Source organism: Panulirus ornatus, chromosome 11, assembly GCF_036320965.1.
Source record: "Panulirus ornatus isolate Po-2019 chromosome 11, ASM3632096v1, whole genome shotgun sequence".
In the NCBI taxonomy this organism is placed as follows: Eukaryota; Metazoa; Arthropoda; class Malacostraca; order Decapoda; family Palinuridae; genus Panulirus; species Panulirus ornatus.
In genome coordinates, this window is record NC_092234.1 from 22,139,335 (window position 1) to 22,164,763 (window position 25,429).

The following is a 25,429-nucleotide window of genomic DNA, read 5'->3' on the forward strand; positions in this document are numbered from 1 at the left end:
ATATATATTATTATTATTATTATTATTATTATCATTATTTTGCTTTGTCGCTGTCTCTAGCATTTGCAAGGTAGCGCAAGGAAACAGACGAAAGAAATGGCCCAACCCACCCCCATACACATGTATATACATACACGTCCACACACGCAAATATACATACCCTTACATCTCAATGTACACATATATATACACACACAGACACATACATATATACACATGCACACAATTCACACTGTCTGTCTTTATTCATTTCCATCGCCACCTCGCCACACATGGAATAACATCCCCCTCCCCCCTCATGTGTGCGAGGTAGCGCTAGGAAAAGACAACAAAGGCCCCATTCGTTCACACTCAGTCTCTAGCTGTCATGCAATAATGCCCGAAACCACAGCTCCCTTTCCACATCCAAGGCCCACACAACTTTTCATGATTTACCCCAGACGCTTCACATGCCCTGATTCAATCCATTGACAGTATTTCGACCCCGGCATACCTTATTGATCCAATTCACTCTATTCCTTGCACGCCTTTCACGCTCCTGAATGTTTAGGCCCCGATCACTCAAAATCTTTTTCACTCTATCTTTCCACCTCCAATTTGGTCTCCCACTTCTCCTCGTTCCCTCCACCTCCGACACATATATCCTCTTGGTCAATCTTTCCTCACTCATTCTCTCCATGTGCCCATACCATTTCAAAACACCCTCTTCTGCTCTCTCAACCACGCTCTTCTTATTTCCACACATCTCTCTTACCCTTACATTACTTACTCGATCAAACCACCTCACACCACATATTGTCCTCAAACATCTCATTTCCAGCACATCCACCCTCCTGCGCACAACTCTATCCATAGCCCACGCCTCGCAACCATACAACATTGTTGGAACCACTATTCCTTCAAACATACCCATTTTTGCTTTCCGAGACAATGTTCTCGACTTCCACACATTCTTCAAGGCTCCCAGGATTTTCGCCCCCTCCCCCATCCTATGATTCACTTCCGCTTCCATGGTTCCATCAGCTGCCAAATCCACTCCCAGATATCTAAAACACTTTACTTCCTCCAGTTTTTCTCCATTCAAACTTACCTCCCAATTATTGACTTGACCCTCAACCCTACTGTACCTAATAACCTTGCTTTTATTCACATTTACTCTTAACTTTCTTCTTTCACACTCTTTACCAAACTCAGTCACCAGCTTCTGCAGTTTCTCACATGAATCAGCCACAAGCGCTGTATCATCAGCGAACAATAACTGACTCACTTCCCAAGCTCTCTCATCCACAACAGACTACATATTTGCCCCTCTTTCCAAAACTCTTGCATTCACCTCCCTAACAACCCAATCCATAAACAAATTAAACAACCATAGAGACATCACACACCCCTGCCGCAAACCTACATTCACTGAGAACCAATCACTTTCCTCTCTTCCTACACTTACACATGCCTTACATCCTCGATAAAAACTTTTCACTGCTTCTATCAACTTGCCTCCCACACCATATATTCTTAGTACCTTCCAAAGAGCATCTCTATCAACTCTATCATATGCCTTCTCCAGATCCATAAATGCTACATATAAATCCATTTGCTTTTCTGAGTATTTCGCACATACATTCTTAAAAGCAAACACCTGATCCACACACCCTCTACCACTTCTGAATATATTGTATATATATACATATATACAATGCCTTTCTGTGCAAGATGTATTGCTGAAGACGAACACAGAGTCGAGGTACATGTTCAGATGAGAAGCCACCTGAGACTCACGTAGCTAGTACCATGCCACTGTGGTATGACTGTGTCAGTAGGGTCACTGATCTGTTTCCTTGTGTTTCCTAATATTTGAGGAATTCTTTGGGTTTCTTTTCACGTTGTGGTTTTCTTTTCTTAGTGGTTCAAATGATTCTTTTTTCTTTCGTACACCTTCTCATGTTGTATTAAGATGTACATTTCTTGGTCTTCATTTTTCTCCACTTGGCTTACGATGCCTGGGCACCAGCGATGTCATCTCGGTTATAAAGGCTAACCATTCTTTGCTGCTGCTATGATAGTGCAGTATGCCTTACGTGGAAATTCCTGCTGAGGCAAACGAGCGAGGGCTGAGAGATCGACTGACACATGTGAAGGGCAAGGATAGATGAATGAGGCAGTGATGAGAGGTGTGGGACGGAAGGACGGACTGACGAGGCAGTGAATGAGGAATGCGAGACTGAACGATGGAGTAATGAATGAGTAGTTGGGTAGCGTGTAGGTAAGATATGGAGAGATGAATGAGTGGTGTGGGATATAAGACTTAAGAAGGAATGGATGAGACAGCGGATGAGGACCACGAGGCTGAAGGACAAATGAATGAGGCAAGGGACATCACATGTACCTCTTATGTCCTTATCTGTTATCACTGTCATGAAAAAGAGAGAGGAAAAAACAATGAAAAATGGAGGAAGGGGAGGGGCGTTTGAATGCACTGGGTTGGTACGTTTCATGTGATGGGGATTGCCCACTTGGTACATCCCTCTGGCGAACCCCATGAGAGAGGCCGGTCGACCCATCAGTTCGTGAGCGAGAGCTGAGACATCAGCATCATGGGTCGACCGCTGCAAGCTGTGCTCTGGCTGCTGCTGCTGCAAGCTGCCTCCATCTATGGTGATCGGTGTGAGGAGATCTCTTCGTCCGTCGTCTTCAACCAGATAGCTATTTCCAGCATGCTTCGAGATCGCAATGTCTGCGCCGTAGGTTAGTGGTGTACCCAGTTACGGCAGGAGTCGACGTCAATGACGCTTGTGTCTGCCCTCTGGCTGGTTCAGTGTTAACTCTGGATTTGTTCCAATTTTCTAAAATCACAATCAAGCCTCATCAGAAGGGACGTAATATCTTAATTCATAAAAAACTTCATTACATGCTCGTAGAGTATTTTTTCTTTTAAATGTGACCCGTGGTGATGAACGCAGGAAAAGTTAGTCTAATTAAACAGGAAACATGTAAGTCATATCATGGACCGCTGACGTACTCGAGCCATAGCTGTAGAACATGCAGTACTTCTACGGGAGCCAGGAAAGGCGAGTGAGAGGCGGAGAAATGTACTTATAATCCAATACGATCCAACAAAGCCATCATACGATTAAAGATAATATCCCCCAATCCATCGTATATTTAGGGTAAAGACTGGATCCCTACAACCAATCTAAGATTAAAGACTGGATTCCTATAACCATGGTAGGGTTAGGGTAAAGACTGAATTCCTACAATCATGATAAGAATATGGTCAAGACTAGATCCTCCACAACCGTCATAAGATTAAGGTAAAGACTGGACTCCCTTAGGGGGACGCAAATCCGTCGTACTCTTTATAAAGCCTCATACCAGAATAACTAGTACGATCGCGTCGCCTTCAGCCCTCGCTCCGTTGATGATGATCCAGTATTATGGTATTATGATCCAGTATTATCCAGTATTATGGCGGCTTCAAAAGGACTGAACACAGTGATAGCCTCCATCAACTGACCGCAGTCCTCGCTTCCTCCGGGCGGTAGTTCTGTGTGAACCCTTCCGGGACGTCTACCCTTGTCACGGGTCTTCGTTCCGTGGCACCCGTCACGTCGAAATAAATCTCTTGGGAGCATCGCACCAGCCAAACCAAGCCAGAGGGGAGCAGCAGATGACTGTTCCTCCTCGCGGCCACATTGAGTCCACCTTTATCAGCTTTCGGGGACGTAGGGTCCACAAAAGACTGGCTCACACCAGTTCATTCCACCAGGAGCTGGCATCCAGGTACGTCTTGTCGAAGGCGAGGTGGTTTGTCGAGGAGATAGTGCTCCTCGCTAGAGCTGAGGCGACCATGGCAGTTGGTCCTTCTCTTGTCGCTGGCCAGGGCGTGAACTAGCGGTTGCAAGCTATTGTTCCTTGCCGGACGTTGGAGGCAATAAAGTCCCTCCGGAGGAAAACGTCCTATAAGTTCCCGCGTTCAGGAGTTGATCTTGGACGTTAACCCTCACCACGAGACTGGTGAAGGAGAGGTGGCGCGTAGTGAGTCGGATGGAAGACGTGTCGCAGTGACAGAAAGAGGTAACACGCCGAGTAGCACCCTGGAGAAGGCACCATGACCCAATAGGCGCGTGCGTGCTAACTCCGGTGGAGGGAGGCTCCATCAATGCGGGAGAGGGGGTTGTCCTCGATGGGGGAGAGCCTGCTGCTCCAGGTGGAAAGTACCCCACGGTTTTATCTGTCCTCGACGCTCGGCGGGATTCCCAACCTCACTTCGTTACCTCTTATGTCGCGGAGATTGTCCTACCTGGACACACTAGGGCCTGGCCCCACAACTCTGGTGTGAGGCGAGAAAGTGCTAAATGCCGACCTCGGACATTTGTGCAGAGAGGACAGCCTCTCCACTAACAGGGTGGCCACAGGGCATACGGAAAAGTTGGCCAGGTGCAGTGGTACACCATCTGACCGCCAACATCGCGGTGAGGGCGGACCAAGACGACACACCGACGCAGGAAATGGACGCCGGTAGGACGGGGCTCCCTTGCTCGAAAACCGTCTCCGCGGCTTTATAGAACGAATAAGTCGCTGGCCGCCGGACCGGTTCTAAAAGGTGACTGGGAGGCACAGCCAACTTCGGTTGGGCTGGAAACCCTTTACCCCTTTTGGGAAGCTCTCTTCTCGCTGCCCTCCGAGCCTGACAGACGTGTCATTACCGATCAAGACTTATATAGCGAACCACTTGCAGAGGTTATAACAATGGGCGTGGCAGCATATCACCTCAAAGCCTCCGGCCCTGATGGAATGCAAACGAGACTCCTGAAGTCCATTCCACCGCGGGTGCTCTGCAAGATGTATAATCTGTGGATGGCCACCTCTACACTGCCTGAACCACTCAAGGCAAACAGGACGGTACTGATACCTAAAGTACCAAACCTAACGCAGCTTAAGAACTTTAGCCCGATCACCATTCCATGTGCTGTAGTCTGTCTGTTACACAAAATCATTAGCAGCCGCATTTCTAGCCTTGTCCAAATCGATGAAGCTCAAAAGGCATTCGTCCCCGTGGACGGGTCTCGAAAACCTCACGATCCTGGACGCGATTATCGGTCGTGCGCGGGCACAGTCCCACGCTGTGCACCTGGCATTCATGGCCAAAGCATTCGATAGTGTTAATCATAGCACTATCGAGCTGGCCATGTCGCGGAAGGGGGTTCCAGCTCCAGTCAGAGCATAGGTTATGTCGACGTAAATCTAGCCTTCACCCATATCGAAGGCAACGGAGGAACGTCGGAAAAAATCAAATGGCACGTTGAGTCAAATTAAGCGACCTCCTTTCGCCCATTCTTTTTGACGTTGTGAAGGGATCTCAAGAGTTAAGGACTAGGGTGTGGAGGTTGGGTTTGGAGGCCAAAAGGTCTCAATACCTGCATTTGCCGATGACCTGGTTCTGGTGGAGCAGACGGCGGCTGGTCTGCAGAAAACGTCATGGTAGAGACTCTCGCGGGGTGACCTTCAGGTGAATCCGGGAAAGTGTTGGACCCCTCAGCATTTGTGTTGCATATATATATATATATATATATATATATATATATATATATATATATATATATATATATTCTTTCTTTCAAACTATTCGCCATTGCCCGCGTCAGCAAGGTAGCGTTAAGAACAGAGGACTGGGCCTCTGAGGGAATATCCTCACCTGGCCCTCTTCTCTGTTCCTTCTTTCTTTTGGAAAATTAAAAAAAAAAAAAACTAGAGGGGAGGATTTCCAGCCCCCCGCTCCCTCCACTTTTAGTCGCCTTCTACGACACGCAGGGAATACGTGGGAAGTATTCTTTCTCCCCTATCTCCAGAGATAATATATATATATATATATATATATATATATATATATATATATATATATATATATATATATATATATATATATATATATAAATTATCCCCAGGGATGATATATGTATACACATCGAAGAGACGAAGCTAGGACGCCATTTGGAAAACATGTAATTTTCCAAAACATACAACGAGCGTTCATAAACTTATCATTTTACAAATCTTATCAACAATAAAGTTGTCTAATTTGTATAGACCATCACTAATATTAAGATTATAATTCTTTGTGTATTTAGTAATAGAAGATTCAATGATATTTTTCGTGGTAATAGAGTTAGAGTTAATAACTGAGATGGCATTACTCCAGTTAATACAATGATCATAGTTTTTAACGTGATTAAACAAGGCATTTGATTTTGTCCCGTTCTTATACTATATTTGTGTTACTTAAATCTAAGAGAATGATCCTTACCAGTCTGAGCGACATAACATTTATCACAATTTCCTCATGGCACTTTATAGAAGCATCCAAGAGAATTTTCTGGTGAGTTCCTGATTAAGATATTCTTTATAGTATTATTGTTGCTGAAGGCAACATTTACATTAAAGGATTTAAGCAACATGGGAAGTAAAGTGAAATTATTATTAAAAGGGAGAGCTATAAGATTCTTGGTGTTAATGGGAGGTTTGGGCTCAACTCTATAAAATGATTTCTTAAGGGATATATCAATGAAAGACCTAGGGTACTTTAACTTAGATCCAATAGAATATATCTTCTCAAACTCATCATCAATAAACTCTTGACTGCAAATACGTAATGCCCCATGGAACATATTGAGATGGATAATGATGGATATATGAGCATACATTGGTGGGTTTTCTGTATATGCTAAACTTAAACTTGTTTCCTTGCCTATGGATCATGCAATCTAAAATGGTAACATACCATTATTTTCATTTTCAACAGTAAATTTAATGGAAGGTACTAAATTGTTAAGGGGGGAAATGTTTGTAAATTTTGAATCCAAACTAGTTAGCATTGGTGTTTCCCCACTTTTCACTAAAGTTCCAGTTGATGACCTTTTAGAATATTCTTTTGATGTATTGGATGATATTCATTTACCTGTTTCAAAGTCTGTTTTCATTGAACTGATAAAACTGTGTATAAAAGAGTGTATTTCAATTCAATGGAGATTATTATGCCCAAAAATTTGGTATGGCAATGGTTAACCCTCTTTCACCTGTACTAAGTAATCTTTATATGGAATCTTTTGAAACAAAATTACTAAAGGATATCTTACCTTCTAATGCAATTTGGTTTAGGTGTATAGATGATGTTCTTTGTGTTTGGCCAACAAATGAAAATTTACAAACATTTCTCCCCTTACTTAACAATTTAGTACCTTCCATCAAATTTACTGTAGAAAATGAAAATAATGGTATATTACCAGTTTTAGATTGCATGAGCCATAGGCAAGGAAACAAATCTAAGTTTGACATATACAGAAAACCCACCAATGTATGCTCATATATCCATTATTATTCATCTCAACATGACAGAGTTGAATTATCATCACTTCAATCTATGCTCTTTAGGGCATTACGTATTTGCAGTCCAGAGTTTATTGATCATGAGTTTGAGAAGATATATTCTATTGGATCTTAGTCAAAGTACCCTAGATCTTTCATTGATAAATCCCTTAAGTCAGCAAAGAAATCATTTTATAGAGTTGAGCCCAAACCTCCCATTGACACCAAGAATCTTTTATTTCCCTCTTTTAATAATAATTTCACTTTACTTCCCATGTTGCTTAAATCCCTTAATGTAAATGTTGCCTTCAGCAACAATGATACTATAAAAAATATCTTAATCAGGAATTCACCAGAAAATTCTCTTCAATGCATCTATAAAGTGCCATGTGGAAATTGTGATAAATTTGATGTTGGTCAGATTGGTCAGGATCTTTCTGTTAGATTTAAGCAACATGAATATAGTATAAGAACGGGACAAAAATCAAATGCCTTGTTTAATCACGTTAAAAACTATGATCATTGTATTAACTGGAGTAATGCCATCTCAGTTATTAACTCTAACTCTATTACCACGAAAAATATCATTGAAACTTTTATTACTAAATACACAAAGAATTATAATCTTAATATTAGTGATGGTCTGTACACATTAGACAACTTTATTGTTGATAAAATTTGTTAAATGATAAGTTTATGAACGCTCGTTGTATGTTTTGGAAAATTACATGTTTACCAAATGGCGTCCTAGCCATTTGGTAAACATATATATACATATATACTGCATATATATATATATATATATATATATATATATATATATATATATATATATATATATATATATATATTCATTTGTTTATTATACTTTGTCGCTGTCTCCCGCGTTAGCGAGGTAACGCAAGGAAATAGATGAAAGAATGGCCCATCTCATCCACATACACATGTATATACATACACGTCCACACATGCACGTATACATACCTATACATCTCAACGTATTCATATATATGTATATATCTATTTTATTTATTTATTTTGCTTTGTCGCTGTCTCCCGCGTTAGCGAGGTAGCGCAAGGAAACAGACGAAAGAATGGCCCGACCCGCCCACATACACATGTATATACATACATGTCCACCCATGCACAATATACATACCTATACATCTCAATGTACACATATATATACACACACAGACATATACATATATACACATGTACATAATTCATACTGTCTGCCTTTATTTGTTCCCATCGCCACCTCGCCACACATGGAATAACAACCCCCTCCCCCCTCATGTGTGCGAGGTAGCGCTAGGAAAAACACCAAAGGCCCCATTCGTTCACACTCAGTCTCTAGCTGTCATGTAATAATGCACCGAAACCACAGCTCCCTTTCCACATCCAGGCCCCACACACTTTGCATGGCTTACCCCAGACGCTTCACATGCCCTGGTTCAATCCATTGACAGCACGTCGACCCCGGTACACCACATCGTTCCAATTCACTCTATTCCTTGCACGCCTTTCACCCTCCTGCATGTTCAGGCCCCGATCACTCAAAATCTTTTTCACTCCATCTTTCCACCTCCAATTTGGTCTCCCACTTCTCCTCGTTCCCTCCACCTCTGACACATATATCCTCTTTGTCAATCTTTCCCCACTCATTCTCTCCATGTGACCAAACCATTTCAAAACACCCTCTTCTGCTCTCTCAACCACACTCTTTTTATTTCCACACATCTCTCTCACCCTTACATTACTTACTCGATCAAACCACCTCACACCACATATTGTCCTCAAACATCTCATTTCCAGCACATCCACCCTCCTCGCTACCATACAACATAGTTGGAACCACTATTCCTTCAAACATACCCATTTTTGCTTTCCGAGATAATGTTCTCGACTTCCAAACATTCTTCAAGGCTCCCAGAATTTTCGCCCCCTCCCCCACCCTATGATTCACTTCCGCTTCCATGGTTCCATCCGCTGCCAGATCCACTCCCAGATATCTAAAACACTTCACTTCCTCCAGCTTTCCTCCATTCAAACTTACCTCCCAACTGACTTGACCCTCAACCCTACTGTATCTAATAACCTTGCTCTTATTCACATTTACTCTAAACTTTCTTCTTTCACACACTTTACCAAACTCAGTCACCAGCTTCTGCAGTTTCTCACATGAATCAGCCACCAGCGCTGTATCATCAGCGAACAACAACTGACTCACTTCCCAAGCTCTCTCATCCACAACAGACTGCATACTTGCCCCTCTTTCCAAAACTCTTGCATTCACCCCCCTAACAACCCCATCCATAAACAAATTAAACAACCATGGAGACATCACACACCCCTGCCGCAAACCTACATTCATTTTTTTTTTTTTTTTTTTTTTTTCCAAAAGAGGGAACATAGAATTGGGCCAGGTGAGGGTATTCCCTCAAGGCCCAGCCCTCTGTTCTTAACGCTACCTCGCTAATGCGGGAAATGGCGAATAGTTTGAAAGAAAAGAAAAAGAAGCTGGTGACTGAGTTTGGTAAAGTGTGTGGAAGAAGAAAGTTAAGAGTAAATGTGAATAAGAGCAAGGTTATTAGGTACAGTAGGGGTGAGGGTCAAGTCAATTGGGAGGTGAGTTTGAATGGAGAAAAACTGGAGGAAGTGAAGTGTTTTAGATATCTGGGAGTGGATCTGGCAGCGGATGGAACCATGGAAGCGGAAGTGGATCATAGGGTGGGGGAGGGGGCGAAAATTTTGGGAGCCTTGAAAAATGTGTGGAAGTCGAGAACATTATCTCGGAAAGCAAAAATGGGTATGTTTGAAGGAATAGTGGTTCCAACAATGTTGTATGGTTGCGAGGCGTGGGCTATGGATAGAGATGTGCGCAGGAGGATGGATGTGCTGGAAATGAGATGTTTGAGGACAATGTGTGGTGTGAGGTGGTTTGAGCGAGTGAGTAACGTAAGGGTAAGAGAGATGTGTGGAAATAAAAAGAGCGTGGTTGAGAGAGCAGAAGAGGGTGTTTTGAAATGGTTTGGGCACATGGAGAGAATGAGTGAGGAAAGATTGACCAAGAGGATATATGTGTCGGAGGTGGAGGGAACGAGGAGAAGAGGGAGACCAAATTGGAGGTGGAAAGATGGAGTGAAAAAGATTTTGTGTGATCGGGGCCTGAACATGCAGGAGGGTGAAAGGAGGGCAAGGAATAGAGTGAATTGGAGCGATGTGGTATACAGGGGTTGACGTGCTGTCAGTGGATTGAATCAAGGCATGTGAAGCGTCTGGGGTAAACCATGGAAAGCTGTGTAGGTATGTATATTTGCGTGTGTGGACGTATGTACATGTGTATGGGGGGGGGGTTGGGCCATTTCTCTCGTCTGTTTCCTTGCGCTACCTCGCAAACGCGGGAGACAGCGACAAAGTATAAAAAAAAAAAAAAAAAAAAAAAAAAATATATATATATATATATATATATATATATATACACACAGACATATACATATATAAACATGTACATAATTCATACTCTCTGCCCTTATTCATTCCCGTTGCCACCCCGCCACACATGAAATGAAAACCCCCTCCCCCCGCATGTGCGCAAGGTAGCGCTAGGAAAAGACACCAAAGGCCACATTCGTTTACACTCAGTCTCTAGCTGTCATGTATAATGCACTGAAACCACAGCTTCCTTTCCACATCCAGGCCCACAAAACTTTCCATGGTTTACCCCAGACGCTTCACATGCCCTGGTTAAATCCAATGACAGCTCGTCGACCCCGATATACCACATCGTTCCAATTCACTCTATTCCTTGCACGCCTGCATGTTCAGGCCCCGATCACTCAAAATATTTTTCACTCTATCTTTCCACCTCCAATTCGGTCTCCCACTTCTCCTCGTTCCCGCCACCTCTGACACATATATTCTCTTTGTCAATCTTTCCTCACTCATTCTCTCCATGTGCCCAAACCATTTCAAGAACCCTCCTCTGCTCTCTCAACTACACTCTTTTTATTTCCACACATCTCTCTTACCCTTTCATTACTTACTCGATCAAACCACCTCACAATACATATTGTCCTCAAACATCTCATTTCCAGCACATCCACCCTCCTCCGCACAACACTATCTATAGTCCACGCCTCGCAAACATACAACATTGTTGGAACCACTATTTCTTCAAACATACCCACTTTTGCCTTCCAAGATAACGTTCTCGACTTCCACACATTTTTCAACGCTCCCAGAACTTTCGCCCCCTCCCCCACCCTATGATTCACTTCCGCTTCCATGGCTCCATCCGCTGCCAGATACACTCCCAGATATCTAAAACACTCCACTTCCTCCAGTTTTTCTCCATGCAAACTTACCTCCCAGTTGACTTGTCCCTCAACCCTACTGTACCTAATAACCTTGCTCTTATTCACATTTACTCTCAGGTTTCTTTTTCACACACTTTACCAAACTCAGTCACCATCTTCTGCAGTTTCTCACGCGAATCAGCTACCAGCGCTGTATCATGAAGGAACAACTACTGACTCACTTCCCAAGGTCTCTCATCCACAACACACTTCATACTTGCCCCTCTTTCTAAAACTCTTGCATTCACCTCCTTAACAACTCCATCCATAAACAAATCAAACAACTATGGAGACATCACGCACCCCTGCCGCAAACCAACATTCACTGAGAACCAATCACTTTCCTCTCTTCCTACAAGTACACGTGCCTTACGTCCTTGATAAAAAAGAATATGTATATGTACATATATATATATATATATATATATATATATATATATATATATATATATATATATATATATATATATATACATATATATATCTTTTTCTTCTTTCTTTCAAACGATTCGCCATTTCCCGCGTTAGCAAGGTAGTGTTAAGAACAGAAGGAATATCCTCACCTGGCCTCGTTCTCTGTTCCTTCTTTTGGAAAATTATATATATATATATATATATATATATATATATATATATATATATATATATATATATATATATATATACCTTGTCCCTCAGACCTACTGAACCTAATAAACTAGAGTGAGTGTGACAGAGAGCAAAAACAATCTTGTTACTCAGAAACAAGAATTATTTTCCCTTAAAACACAGATTCCAAAAAGATTTGATAAAACTTTTTGAAATACTGAAGCATTTTGACATTGCAACACACTGCAGTGGTTGGTCTGTACATATTGGTGCTGGACGGCAGGACTTAAGTGTGAGTTAAATTGTCTCCTTGAAACATGTCGTGCCACATACATAGAAACATTGCATGTTAAATGAAGTTGTATGAACTCCTACTGATGTGCTATTTCACCTTCATACTATGAATGCTAGAGACTGAGTGTGAATGAATGTGGCCTTTTTTGTCTGTTTTCCTGGTGCTACGTCACTGAAGCAGGGGGTAGTGATACTGTGTTCTGTGGGGCAACCTTTCCTCTGTCTTTAATAAAAGTGTTAATGGTTTTATATTATTTCAGTGCACAACAGTTATTAAAGACGAAAGCACAACAGGAAGCTGATCACGTATGGATTAGAAAAGATCAGAGAAGCTAATTTGTTAATGATAGAGTTATGGGTTATATATATATATATATATATATATATATATATATATATATATATATATATATATATATATATATATATATATATATATATATGTAATTTTTCTTCTTCATTTCTGATTATATTTACCCCAGGATCAATTTCTACGGAAGAATGCAGGTGTTACACATGAAGTTTCTTTAAAAGCTCCTGCAGTCCAAGGCTGCACTACTTCCAGTAGTGGGGAAATGTAGACTCTTTGGAGCGAGTTCTTTAGACGAGAATGCCGGAGGTGTCTTCTCACTCGCTATGTAGCCTCGAGCAGGCGGAGTCCCGTGTGTATGTGTGTGTGTGTGTGTGTGTGTGTGTGTGTGTGTGTGTGTGTATTGTAAACTTACTCTAAAGTGTGATAAAGAATTCTTGGTTCGTTTAAAGTGAAACATTTGTATACGAGTCTTCATGACGTCTCTGGATTACTTTCAGATTGTATGTATTCCAATGAGTCTTCATGACGTCTCTGGATTACTTTCAGATTGTATGTATTCCAATGAGTCTTCATGACGTCTCTGGATTACTTTCAGATTGTATGTATTCCAATGAGTCTTCATGACGTCTCTGGATTACTTTCAGATTGTATGTATTCCCATGAGTCTTCATGACGTCTCTGGATTACTTTCAGATTGTATGTATTCCCATGAGTCTTCATGACGTCTCTGGATTACTTTCAGATGTGGCTGAGAAGACCCGGGAGATCGTGGAGAAAGTCGAAGCCACGGAACAAGGTAAGATCATCCTATGTGTTTTCGTCATTGTTGCTTCTAATGCGTAGCTGTTATGGAGATAGTTATGATGGAGAACGAGTCACAAATATCCATTACATGGTTAAAAGTTGACAGAAGCACTCTGACACACACACACACACACACACACACACACACACACACACAATGTTAAGACTCGTACACCAAGGCGAGAGAAGGCTCTCGAGCCTTAGCAAGGTAGAGTGCAGAAGACTGAGGAGCACCAGACCATTACTCCTCGCTTGGCTCCTTACGATCCCATCTCCAGAAAGACATGAAACGAGGAGGGGAAGGGTGATGAAGGGGTGGAAGTTGAGGGGGGCTGTTGTTGGTGGGGGGGGGGTTCCAACTTACTACTGGTATATATACAACATTAAAATAAGGTTTTGTATCCTTAAATACTGAAAGAACTTTAGACAATGTACACACCATGGAGTTGTTGTTGTGACATAAGCGGTACATATATATATATATATATATATATATATATATATATATATATATATATATATATATATATATATGTATATATATATATATATATGTATATATATATATATATATATATATATATATATATATATATATATATATATATATATATATATATATATGCAAAATTAGAGAAATTCTGACTATTGAGAGTATCCCAATCCAGGACTCAATCTTGGATCTGTGGCACGAAATTTCAATGCGTAAATATAAAGCGGAAGATGAGCCACCGGGGCTGTGGATACATACAGGTAGAGTGGTTGAGACAGTAGAGTTAAACCGACATAAAGCCACATCACTCTCTAATGTGACGTAAAATCATAACAAGGACACAGTAACTTATACATAGAAATATAGTATAGTAACAACACCTTACAAACCTTCCAAGTATAATGTAAACAACGACTGAACCACCGAGCCATTATGGTTGAGATTATGCAAGGAATTTGGTAATCATAGATGTTGTACATGATTATTCCGACCAATTACTGAAAAACTATCAAACGAAAAGTTGCAGCCACAGTTTTCAACACGACCGCGTACAGCAGCAGGATCTAATTTCGATAGCCTGTAGGAGAAGACCTGTCACGCTGTAGTTCAACTGCACGGTTAAACAGCAACTCTACGGAAGTCTACAGTCGGTCTTTTAACCCCATCAGACATGACTCCAGCTCAAACCCTCCTGTCTCCCTGAATGAACAGTCACTCCCACTGAGCCAAACACTAACTGCTTTAAGCATCACACACGACACACACTCCCCACAACAATAACAACATGAAAGTAACAAAAAAGATTAGATCGTCTCCCGTGGTGTATCGGTGACGCATTCACAGGCCGCCCAAGGTCGAGCGCAATGATTCGAATCCTGGTTGCGGCACTCGTACCACAGTCGACCTAGCTGTTCCTCAACCCCTAGGGTTTGGTCGATAACATGGATACCTGGCTCAGGCTATGGTGTATATACATATATATATATATATATATATATATATATATATATATATATATATATATATATATATATATATATATATATATTCATTTTCCAAAAACGGAAACTGAAGGAGTCGAGCGGGATAGTACTCATCCTTCTCGAAGACTCAGATTGGAGTGTCTAAATGTGTGTGGATGCAACGAAGATGAGAAAAATGGAGAGATAGGTGGTATGTTTGAGGAGAGGAACCTGGATGTTCTGGCTCTGAGTGAAACGAAGCTCAAGGGTAAAGGGGAAGAGTGGTTTTGAAAAGTCTTAAGAGTAAAGTCAGGGGTTGGTGAGAGGACAGGAGCCACGGAAGGAATAGCACTACTCCTAAAGCAGCTGTGGGAGTGTGTGATAGTGTGTAAGGAAGTTAATTCTAGATTGATATGGATAAAGCTGAAAGTGGATGGAGAGGAATGGGTAATTATTGGTGCTTATCCACCGGTCATGAGAAGAGACCTTTAGAGGCAAGTGTTTTGGGAGCAGCTAAATGAGTGTGTCAAGAGACTGAGTGAAGAATGGCAAAAGGTGAGAGCAAATGACGTGAGGGGAGTGGTGAGGAGTGGGATGTATTTAGGGAAGCAGTGATGGCAGGTGTAAGATATGTATGTGGAATGAGAAAAGTGGGAGGTGGGCGGATTAAAAAAGGGTAGTGAGAGGTGGGGGTAAAAAGTAAAGCTGTTAGTGAAAGCGTTTGGACGATGATTGTAAGGAGGGAGTGCAAATGACTGGGAGATATATAAGAGAAAACTGCCGGAGGTCAAGAGGAAGGTTCAAGGGTTAAGAAAGAGGGGAAATGAGAGTTGGGGTGAGAGAGCATCATTAAATTTTAGGGAGAATAAAAAGATGCTTTAAAAGGCGGTAAATAACGCGTGCAAGACAAGAGAACAAATGGGAACATCGGTGAAGGGGGCAAAGTGGGAAGTGATAACAGGTAATGATGAAGTGAGGAGGAGATGGAGTGAATATTCTGAAGGAATGGTGTATGCATTTGATGATAGAGTGTCAGATGTAGGTTGTTTGGTCGGGGTAGTGTGCGAAGTGAGAGAGTCATGGAGAGTGGTTTGGTGAAGAGAGGAGAGCTAGTGAAAGCTTTGCGGAAGATGAAATCTGGCAAGGCGGCGAGGTTGGATGGTATCGCAGTTGAATTCAATAAGAAATAAATAGATGGATTTGTATGTGGCATTTATGGCTCTGGAGAAGCCATATCACATGGTGAATCGACATTTTTTGTGGAAGGTAAGCTGCTATAAGCAGTGAGAAGTTTTTATCAAGGGTATAAGGCATGTGTACGAGTAGGAAGAGAGGAAAGTGATTGGTTCCCAGTGAAGGTCATTCTGGGGCAGGAGTGTGTGATGTCCCCATTGTTGTTTAATTTGTTTATGGATGAGGTGGTTAGGTAGGTAAATGAGAGAGTTTTGGAGAGAGGGGCAAGTATGGAGTCTGTTGTTAATGAGAGGGTCTGGGAAGTGAGTCAGTTGTTGTTCGCCGATGATACAATACTTGTGGATGATTCGAATGAGAAACTGCAGAAGCTGGTGACTGAGTTTGAAAAAGTGTGTGAAAGAAGAAAGTTGAGAGTAAATGTGAATAAGAGCAAGGTTATTAGGTTCAGTAGGGTTGAGGGACAAGTCAATTGGGATGTAAGTGTAAATGGAGAAAACCTGGAGAAAGTGAAGTGTTTTAGATATCTGGGAGTGGATTTGGCAGCGTATGGAACTATGGAAGCGGAAGCGAGTCACCGGGTGAGGATGGGGCGAAGGTTCTGGGAGCGTTGAAAAATGTGTGGAAGGCGAGAACGTTATCTCGGAATCGAAAATGGGTATTTTTGAAGGAATAGTGGTTTCAACAATGTTATATGAGTGCGAGGCGTGGACTATAGATAAGTTTATGCGGAGGAGGATAGATGTGTTGGAATGAAATCTTTCATGACAATATGTGGTGTGAGGTGGTTTGATCGAGTAAGTAATGAAAGGGTAAGAGAGATGTGTGGTAATAAAAAGTGTGGTTGAGAGAGCAGAAGAGGGTGTGTTGAAATGGTTTGGACATATGGAGAGAATGAATGGAGAAAGGTTGACAAAGATGATATATGTGTCAGAGGTGGAGGGAACGAGAAATGGGAAAGCAAATTGGAGGTGGAAGGATAGAGTGAAAAAGATTTTTAGCAATCGGGGCCTGAACATGCATAAGGGTGAGAGGCGTGCAAGAAATAGAATGAATTGGAACGATGTGGTATACCGGGGTTGACGTGCTGTCAATGGACTGAACCAGGGCATGTGAAACTTTTGGGGTAAACCATGGAAAGGTCTGTGGGGCCTGGATGTGGATAGGGAGCTGTGGTTTCGGTGCATTACACATGACAGCTAGAGACTGAGTGTGAACGAATGTGGCCTTTTTTTCTGTATTCCTAGCGCTACCTCGCTGAAGCAGGGGTGATGATACTGTTTCCTTTTGGGCGGGGTGACCCTTTATGCCACGATGCAACTAACATAAAGAATACACCGAACACTTACCATTCAGGTGCCCTGAACTTTCTGCACATAGACACACACAGAACAACACTTCAGAACCTGGATTCCCGACCGTTGAACGTGGCCTACTCCCGGAGTGCTGTAGAAGTCTCATCCTGAGGTAGTATATATATATATATACATATATATATATATATATATATATATATATATATATATATAAAATCACATAGGAGATGAATGTTTCATTTTTCTGAATCATCATCAATTCTTGTGTTACTAATAGTTAAATTATTTCTTTGTTCAGGTCTGAGAGAAATTCTTACGACGATGGAAGCGAATCTTAATAGAGGTGAGTCAATTTTATCTTTCAGTATCTGTAAGATGTCTCACTCATGTATGTGATAATGACAATGCTCTAAGCAATATCCGTAGAAGCAGATCCAAGTCTGTAACACCCATTTGAATGTTCTGATCTTTCTGGTTTGCGCAGTGTGTTAACTTGGATTATCTCCTTATGTTGCTTCAGATGAAACGACCGACAATTTGTACCGAGAAATACCATTAAAGGCAACAAAAGGGATTTCCAAAAGATCACAAAGTATTGCACACATTAACACACCATTGATCCCTTCGAGGCGGTTCGCGAGAGTAGGAAGAGTTCAGAGACATGAGAAATTAGTGAGGTGAGAGTTGACAGGGAGGAAACAGATGAGGAGAATACCTGTAGATTTTGCACGGTACATGATTACTGAGGCTCAAGCAATGTCAGTCGTTGGTTGGAAACGATATTTTCAAACGTAATCATACTTTTCTAGTGGCTTATAATTACTTTTAGTGGTACATTACAACATATGGTAACAACCACATTAAAAAGATCATACATCATCGAAGTGAAATGGTATTGAGGAACCGTATATGTACAGGTGGTTACCGAGGAACCGTATATATACAGGTGGAGTGGTTGAAGTTACAATAAAGTTTGAATCGTGGTAAAGCCACATCACTTTAAAAATGTTACATGCAAGAAAAAGCTACAATTACTTATACAGAACGCTATACAACAAGACTGTATGCACTACTATCAAACTACCTTTTGATACTTTCTCTTCCTCGGTAACTCTTAATCGGCGCGAGAGGCGGCTGTGTTTCACTTCAGGAATCATCTTGGTAGCTCGCTGCTGCCCCTTTTCTTCTATGTATCTTTTTTTCCCAAGAAATGTGACTAACCCTGAACACTTGCCTTAATGTAGGGACATCCCTATGAACTGCAAAGTGTGACTTTATGCTGCATCTACACACTTCATCCTTGGCTGGACGTTACCGATGGATAATGCACTTTGAATGTTATTCCTCGTCTGCATTTGGTTGCTAAACCGGATTCATATTGTATCTCGCCTCCTTACTTTTAATGCCAAGGTGTACAACTTGGTGCTTACTGAAATTAGAATTCACTTGCCGCCTGTGGACGCATTCTATCGATTTGTTTACGTCGGCTTATTGCTATATACGTTCCATATGGCATGGCTTTCTTTCCCAGCTTCATATCGTCTGTGAATTTTGATATCTCCAAAAATTCATCGGGTTATAGTGATGGGTGATTTGAATGCAAAGGTGAGTAATGTGGCAGTTGAAGGAATAATTGGTATACATGGAGTGTTCAGTGTTGTAAATAGAAATGGTGAAGAGCTTGTAGATTTATGTGCTGAAAAAGGACTGGTGATTGGGAATACCTGGTTTAAAAAGAAAGATATACATAAGTATACATATGTAAGTAGGAGAGATGGCCAGAGAGCGTCATTGGATTACGTGCTAATTGATAGGCGCGCGAAAGAGAGACTTTTGGATGTTAATGTGCTGAGAGGTGCAACTGGAGGGATGTCTGATCATTATCTTGTCGAGGCGAAAGTGAAGATTTGTGGGGGTTTTCAGAAAAGAAGAGAGAATGTTGGGGTGAAGAGAGTGGTGAGATTAAGTGAGCTTGAGAAGGAGACTTGTGTGAGGAAGTACCAGGAGAGAATGAGTACAGAATGGAAAAAGATGAGAACAGAGGAGGTAAGGGGAGTGGGGAAGGAATGGGATGTATTTAGGGAAGCAGTGATGGCTTGCGCAAAAGATGCTTGTGGCATGAGAAGCGTGGGAGGTGGGTTGATTAGAAACTGTAGTGAGTGGTGGGATGAAGGAGTAAGATTACTAGTGAAAGAGAAGAGAGAGGCATTTGGACGATTTTTGCAGGGAAATAATGCAAATGAGCGGGAGATGTATAAAAGAAAGAGGCAGGAGGTCAAGAGAAAGGTGCAAAAGGTGAAAAAGAGGGCAAATGAGAGTTAGGGTGAGAGAGTATCATTAGATTTTAGGGAGAATAAATAAATGTTTTGGAAGAAGGTAAATAAAGTGCGTAAGACAAGGGAGCAAATGGGAACTTCAGTGAAGGGGGCTAATGAGGAGGTGATAACAAGTAGTGGTGATGTGAGAAGGAGATGGAGTGAGTATTTTGAAGGTTTGTTGAATGTATTTGATGATAGAGTGGCAGATATAGGGTGTTTTGGTCGAGGTGGTGTGCAAAGTGAGAGGGTTAGGGAAAATGATTTGGTAAACAGAGAGGAGGTAGTAAAAGCTTTGCGGAAGATGAAAGCCGGCAAGGCAGCGGGTTTGGATGGTATTGCAGTAGAATTTATGTAAAAAAGGGGGTGACTGTATTGTTGACTGGTTGGTAAGGTTATTTAATGTATGTATGATTCATGGTGAGGTGCCTGAGGATTGGCGGAATGATGGCAAAATGCCATTGTACAAAGGCAAAGGGGATAAGAGTGAGTGTTCAAATTACAGAGGTTTAAGTTTGTTGAGTATTCCTGGTAAATTATATGGGAGGGTATTGATTGATAGGGTGAAGGCATGTATAGAGCATCAGATTGGGGAAGAGCAGTGTGGTTTCAGAAGTGGTAGAGGATGTGTGGATCAGGTGTTTGCTTTGAAGAATGTATGTGAGAAATACTTAGAAAAGCAAATGGATTTGTATGTAGCGTTTATGGATCTGGAGAAGGCATATGGTAGAGTTGATAGAGATGCTCCGTGGAAGGTATTAAGATTATATGGGGTGGAAGGCAAGTTGTCAGAAGCAGTGAAAAGTTTTTATCGAGGATGTAAGGCATGTGTACATGTAGGAAGAGAGGAAAGTGATTGCTTCTCAATGAATGTAGGTTTGCGGCATGGGTGTGTGGTGTCTCCATGGTTGTTTAATTTGTTTATGGATGGGGTTGTTAGGGAGGTGAATGCAAGAGTTTTGGAAAGAGGGGCAAGTATGAAGTCTGTTGTGATTGAGAGAGCTTGGGAAGTGAGTCAGTTGTTCGCTGATGATACAGCGCTGGTGGCTGATTCATGTGAGAAACTGCAGAAGCTGGTGAATGAGTTTGGTAAAGGTGTGAAAAAAGAAAGGTAAGTGTAAATGTGAATAAGAGCAAGGTTATTAGGTACAGTGGGGTTGAGGGTCAAGTCAATTGGGAGGTAAGTTTGAATGGAGAAAAACTGGAGGAAGTGAAGTGTTTTAGATATCTGGGAGTGGATCTGGCAGCGGATGGAACCATGGAAGGGGAAGTGAATGATAGGGTGGGGGAGGGGGCGAAAATTCTGGGAACCTTGAAGAATGTTTGGAAGTCGAGAACATTATCTCGGAAAGCAAAAATGGGTATGTTTGAAGGAATAGTGGTTCCAACAATGTTGTATGGTTGCGAGCCGTTGGCTATGGATAGAGTTGTGCGGAGGAGGGTGGATGTGCTGGAAATGAGATGTTGGAGGACAATTTGTGGTGTGAGGTGGTTTGATGGAGTAAGCAATGTAAGGATAAGAGAGATGTGTGGAAATAAAAAGAGTGTGGTTGAGAGAGCAGAAGAGGGTGTCTTGAAATGGTTTGGTCACATGGAGAGAATGAGTATGGAAAGAATGACAAAGAGGATATATGTGTCGGAGGTGGAGGGAACGAGGAGAAGTCGGAGACCAAATTGGAGGAGGAAAGATGGAGTGAAAAAGATTTTGGGTGATCGGGGCCTGAACATGCAGGAGGAAGAAAGGCGTGCAAGGAATAGAGTGAATTGGAACGATGTGTTATACCGGGGTCGACGTGCTGTCAGTGGATTGAACCAGTGCATGTGAAGCGTTTGGGGTAAACCATGGAAAGTTGTGTGGGGCCTGGATGTGGAAAGGGAGCTGTGGTTTCGGTGCAATATTACATGACAGCTAGAGACTGAGTGTGAACGAATGGGGCCTTTGTTGTCTTTTCCTAGCGCTAGCTCGCACACATGATGGGGGAAGGGGGATGTTATTCCATATGTGGTGAGGTGGCGATGGGAATGAATAAAGGCAGACAGTATGAATTATGGACATGTGTATATATGTATATGTTTGTGTGTGTGTATATATATATATATATATATATATATATATATATATATATATATATATATATATATATATATATATATGTGTGTACATTGAGATGTATAGGTATATATATATAATATATATATATATATATATATATATATATATATATATATATATATATATATATATATATATATGTATATATGTATATATATATATATATATATATATATATATATATATATATATATATATATATGAAAAAGAGGGCAAATGAGAGTTAGGGGTGAGAGAGTATCATTAGATTTTAGGGAGAATAAATAAATGTTTTGGAAGAAGGTAAATAAAGTGCGTAAGACAAGGGAGCAAATGGGAACTTCAGTGAAGGGGGCTAATGAGGAGGTGATAACAAGTAGTGGTGATGTGAGAAGGAGATGGAGTGAGTATTTTGAAGGTTTGTTGAATGTATTTGATGATAGAGTGGCAGATATAGGGTGTTTTGGTCGAGGTGGTGTGCAAAGTGAGAGGGTTAGGGAAAATGATTTGGTAAACAGAGAGGAGGTAGTAAAAGCTTTGCGGAAGATGAAAGCCGGCAAGGCAGCGGGTTTGGATGGTATTGCAGTAGAATTTATGTAAAAAAGGGGGTGACTGTATTGTTGACTGGTTGGTAAGGTTATTTAATGTATGTATGATTCATGGTGAGGTGCCTGAGGATTGGCGGAATGATGGCAAAATGCCATTGTACAAAGGCAAAGGGGATAAGAGTGAGTGTTCAAATTACAGAGGTTTAAGTTTGTTGAGTATTCCTGGTAAATTATATGGGAGGGTATTGATTGATAGGGTGAAGGCATGTATAGAGCATCAGATTGGGGAAGAGCAGTGTGGTTTCAGAAGTGGTAGAGGATGTGTGGATCAGGTGTTTGCTTTGAAGAATGTATGTGAGAAATACTTAGAAAAGCAAATGGATTTGTATGTAGCGTTTATGGATCTGGAGAAGGCATATGGTAGAGTTGATAGAGATGCTCCGTGGAAGGTATTAAGATTATATGGGGTGGAAGGCAAGTTGTCAGAAGCAGTGAAAAGTTTTTATCGAGGATGTAAGGCATGTGTACATGTAGGAAGAGAGGAAAGTGATTGCTTCTCAATGAATGTAGGTTTGCGGCATGGGTGTGTGGTGTCTCCATGGTTGTTTAATTTGTTTATGGATGGGGTTGTTAGGGAGGTGAATGCAAGAGTTTTGGAAAGAGGGGCAAGTATGAAGTCTGTTGTGATTGAGAGAGCTTGGGAAGTGAGTCAGTTGTTCGCTGATGATACAGCGCTGGTGGCTGATTCATGTGAGAAACTGCAGAAGCTGGTGAATGAGTTTGGTAAAGGTGTGAAAAAAGAAAGGTAAGTGTAAATGTGAATAAGAGCAAGGTTATTAGGTACAGTGGGGTTGAGGGTCAAGTCAATTGGGAGGTAAGTTTGAATGGAGAAAAACTGGAGGAAGTGAAGTGTTTTAGATATCTGGGAGTGGATCTGGCAGCGGATGGAACCATGGAAGGGGAAGTGAATGATAGGGTGGGGGAGGGGGCGAAAATTCTGGGAACCTTGAAGAATGTTTGGAAGTCGAGAACATTATCTCGGAAAGCAAAAATGGGTATGTTTGAAGGAATAGTGGTTCCAACAATGTTGTATGGTTGCGAGCCGTTGGCTATGGATAGAGTTGTGCGGAGGAGGGTGGATGTGCTGGAAATGAGATGTTGGAGGACAATTTGTGGTGTGAGGTGGTTTGATGGAGTAAGCAATGTAAGGATAAGAGAGATGTGTGGAAATAAAAAGAGTGTGGTTGAGAGAGCAGAAGAGGGTGTCTTGAAATGGTTTGGTCACATGGAGAGAATGAGTATGGAAAGAATGACAAAGAGGATATATGTGTCGGAGGTGGAGGGAACGAGGAGAAGTCGGAGACCAAATTGGAGGAGGAAAGATGGAGTGAAAAAGATTTTGGGTGATCGGGGCCTGAACATGCAGGAGGAAGAAAGGCGTGCAAGGAATAGAGTGAATTGGAACGATGTGTTATACCGGGGTCGACGTGCTGTCAGTGGATTGAACCAGTGCATGTGAAGCGTTTGGGGTAAACCATGGAAAGTTGTGTGGGGCCTGGATGTGGAAAGGGAGCTGTGGTTTCGGTGCAATATTACATGACAGCTAGAGACTGAGTGTGAACGAATGGGGCCTTTGTTGTCTTTTCCTAGCGCTAGCTCGCACACATGATGGGGGAAGGGGGATGTTATTCCATATGTGGTGAGGTGGCGATGGGAATGAATAAAGGCAGACAGTATGAATTATGGACATGTGTATATATGTATATGTTTGTGTGTGTGTATATATATATATATATATATATATATATATATATATATATATATATATATATATATATATATATATGTGTGTACATTGAGATGTATAGGTATATATATATATATATATATATATATATATATATATATATATATATATATATATATATATATATATATATATATATGTATATATGTATATATATATATATATATATATATATATATATATATATATATATATATATGAAAAAGAGGGCAAATGAGAGTTGGGGTGAGCGAGTATCATTAAATTTTAGGGAGAATAAAAAGATGTTCTGGAAGGAGGTACATAAAGTGCGTAAGACAAGGGAGCAAATGGGAACTTCAGTGAAGGGCGCAAATGGGGAGGTGATAACAAGTACTGGTGATGTGAGAAGGAGATGGAGTGAGTATTTTGAAGGTTTGTTGAATGTGTTTGATGATAGAGTGGCAAATATAGGGTGTTTTGGTCGAGGTGGTGTGCAAAGTGAGAGGGTTAGGGAAAATGATTTGGTAAACAGAGAAGAGGTAGTAAAAGCTTTGCGGAAGATGAAAGCCGGCAAGGCAGCAGGTTTGGATGGTATTGCATTGGAATGTATTAAAAAAGGGGGTGACTGTATTGTTGACTGGTTGGTAAGGTTATTTAATGTATGTATGACTCATGCTGAGGTGCCTGAGGATTGGCGGAATGCGTGCATAGTGCCATTGTACAAAGGCAAAGGGGTTAAGAGTGAGTGCTCAAATTATAGAGGTATAAGTTTGTTGAGTATTCCTGGTAAATTATATGGGAGGGTATTGATTGAGAGGGTGAAGGCATGTACAGATCATCAGATTGGGGAAGAGCAGTGTGGTTTCAGAAGTGGTAGAGGATGTGTGGATCAGGTGTTTGCTTTGAAGAATGTATGTGAGAAATACTTAGAAAAGCAAATGGATTTGTATGTAGCATTTATGGATCTGGAGAAGGCATATGATAGAGTTGATAGAGATGCTCTGTGGAAGGTATTAAGAATA

At 41.3% G+C, this 25,429-nt stretch overlaps 1 protein-coding gene across 2 annotated transcripts in view; it reads left to right on the plus strand.

The window, feature by feature from the left end:
* The first annotated feature begins 2,557 nt into the window (after positions 1 to 2,557).
* The window catches only part of LOC139751376 (techylectin-5B-like), a 94,433-nt gene continuing 71,561 nt past the window's right edge, over positions 2,558 to 25,429 (plus strand). Inside the window, exons 1-3 of one of the 2 annotated variants that reach the window (XM_071666744.1) lie at positions 2,559 to 2,745; positions 13,661 to 13,714; positions 17,983 to 18,027. In XM_071666744.1, coding sequence (XP_071522845.1) covers positions 2,595 to 2,745; positions 13,661 to 13,714; positions 17,983 to 18,027 — 250 coding nt within the window. In that variant the 5' untranslated portion in view covers positions 2,559 to 2,594. Of the gene's footprint in view, positions 2,746 to 13,660; positions 13,715 to 17,982; positions 18,028 to 25,429 lie in introns of both variants that reach the window. The other variant, XM_071666745.1, reaches the window with a different exon arrangement.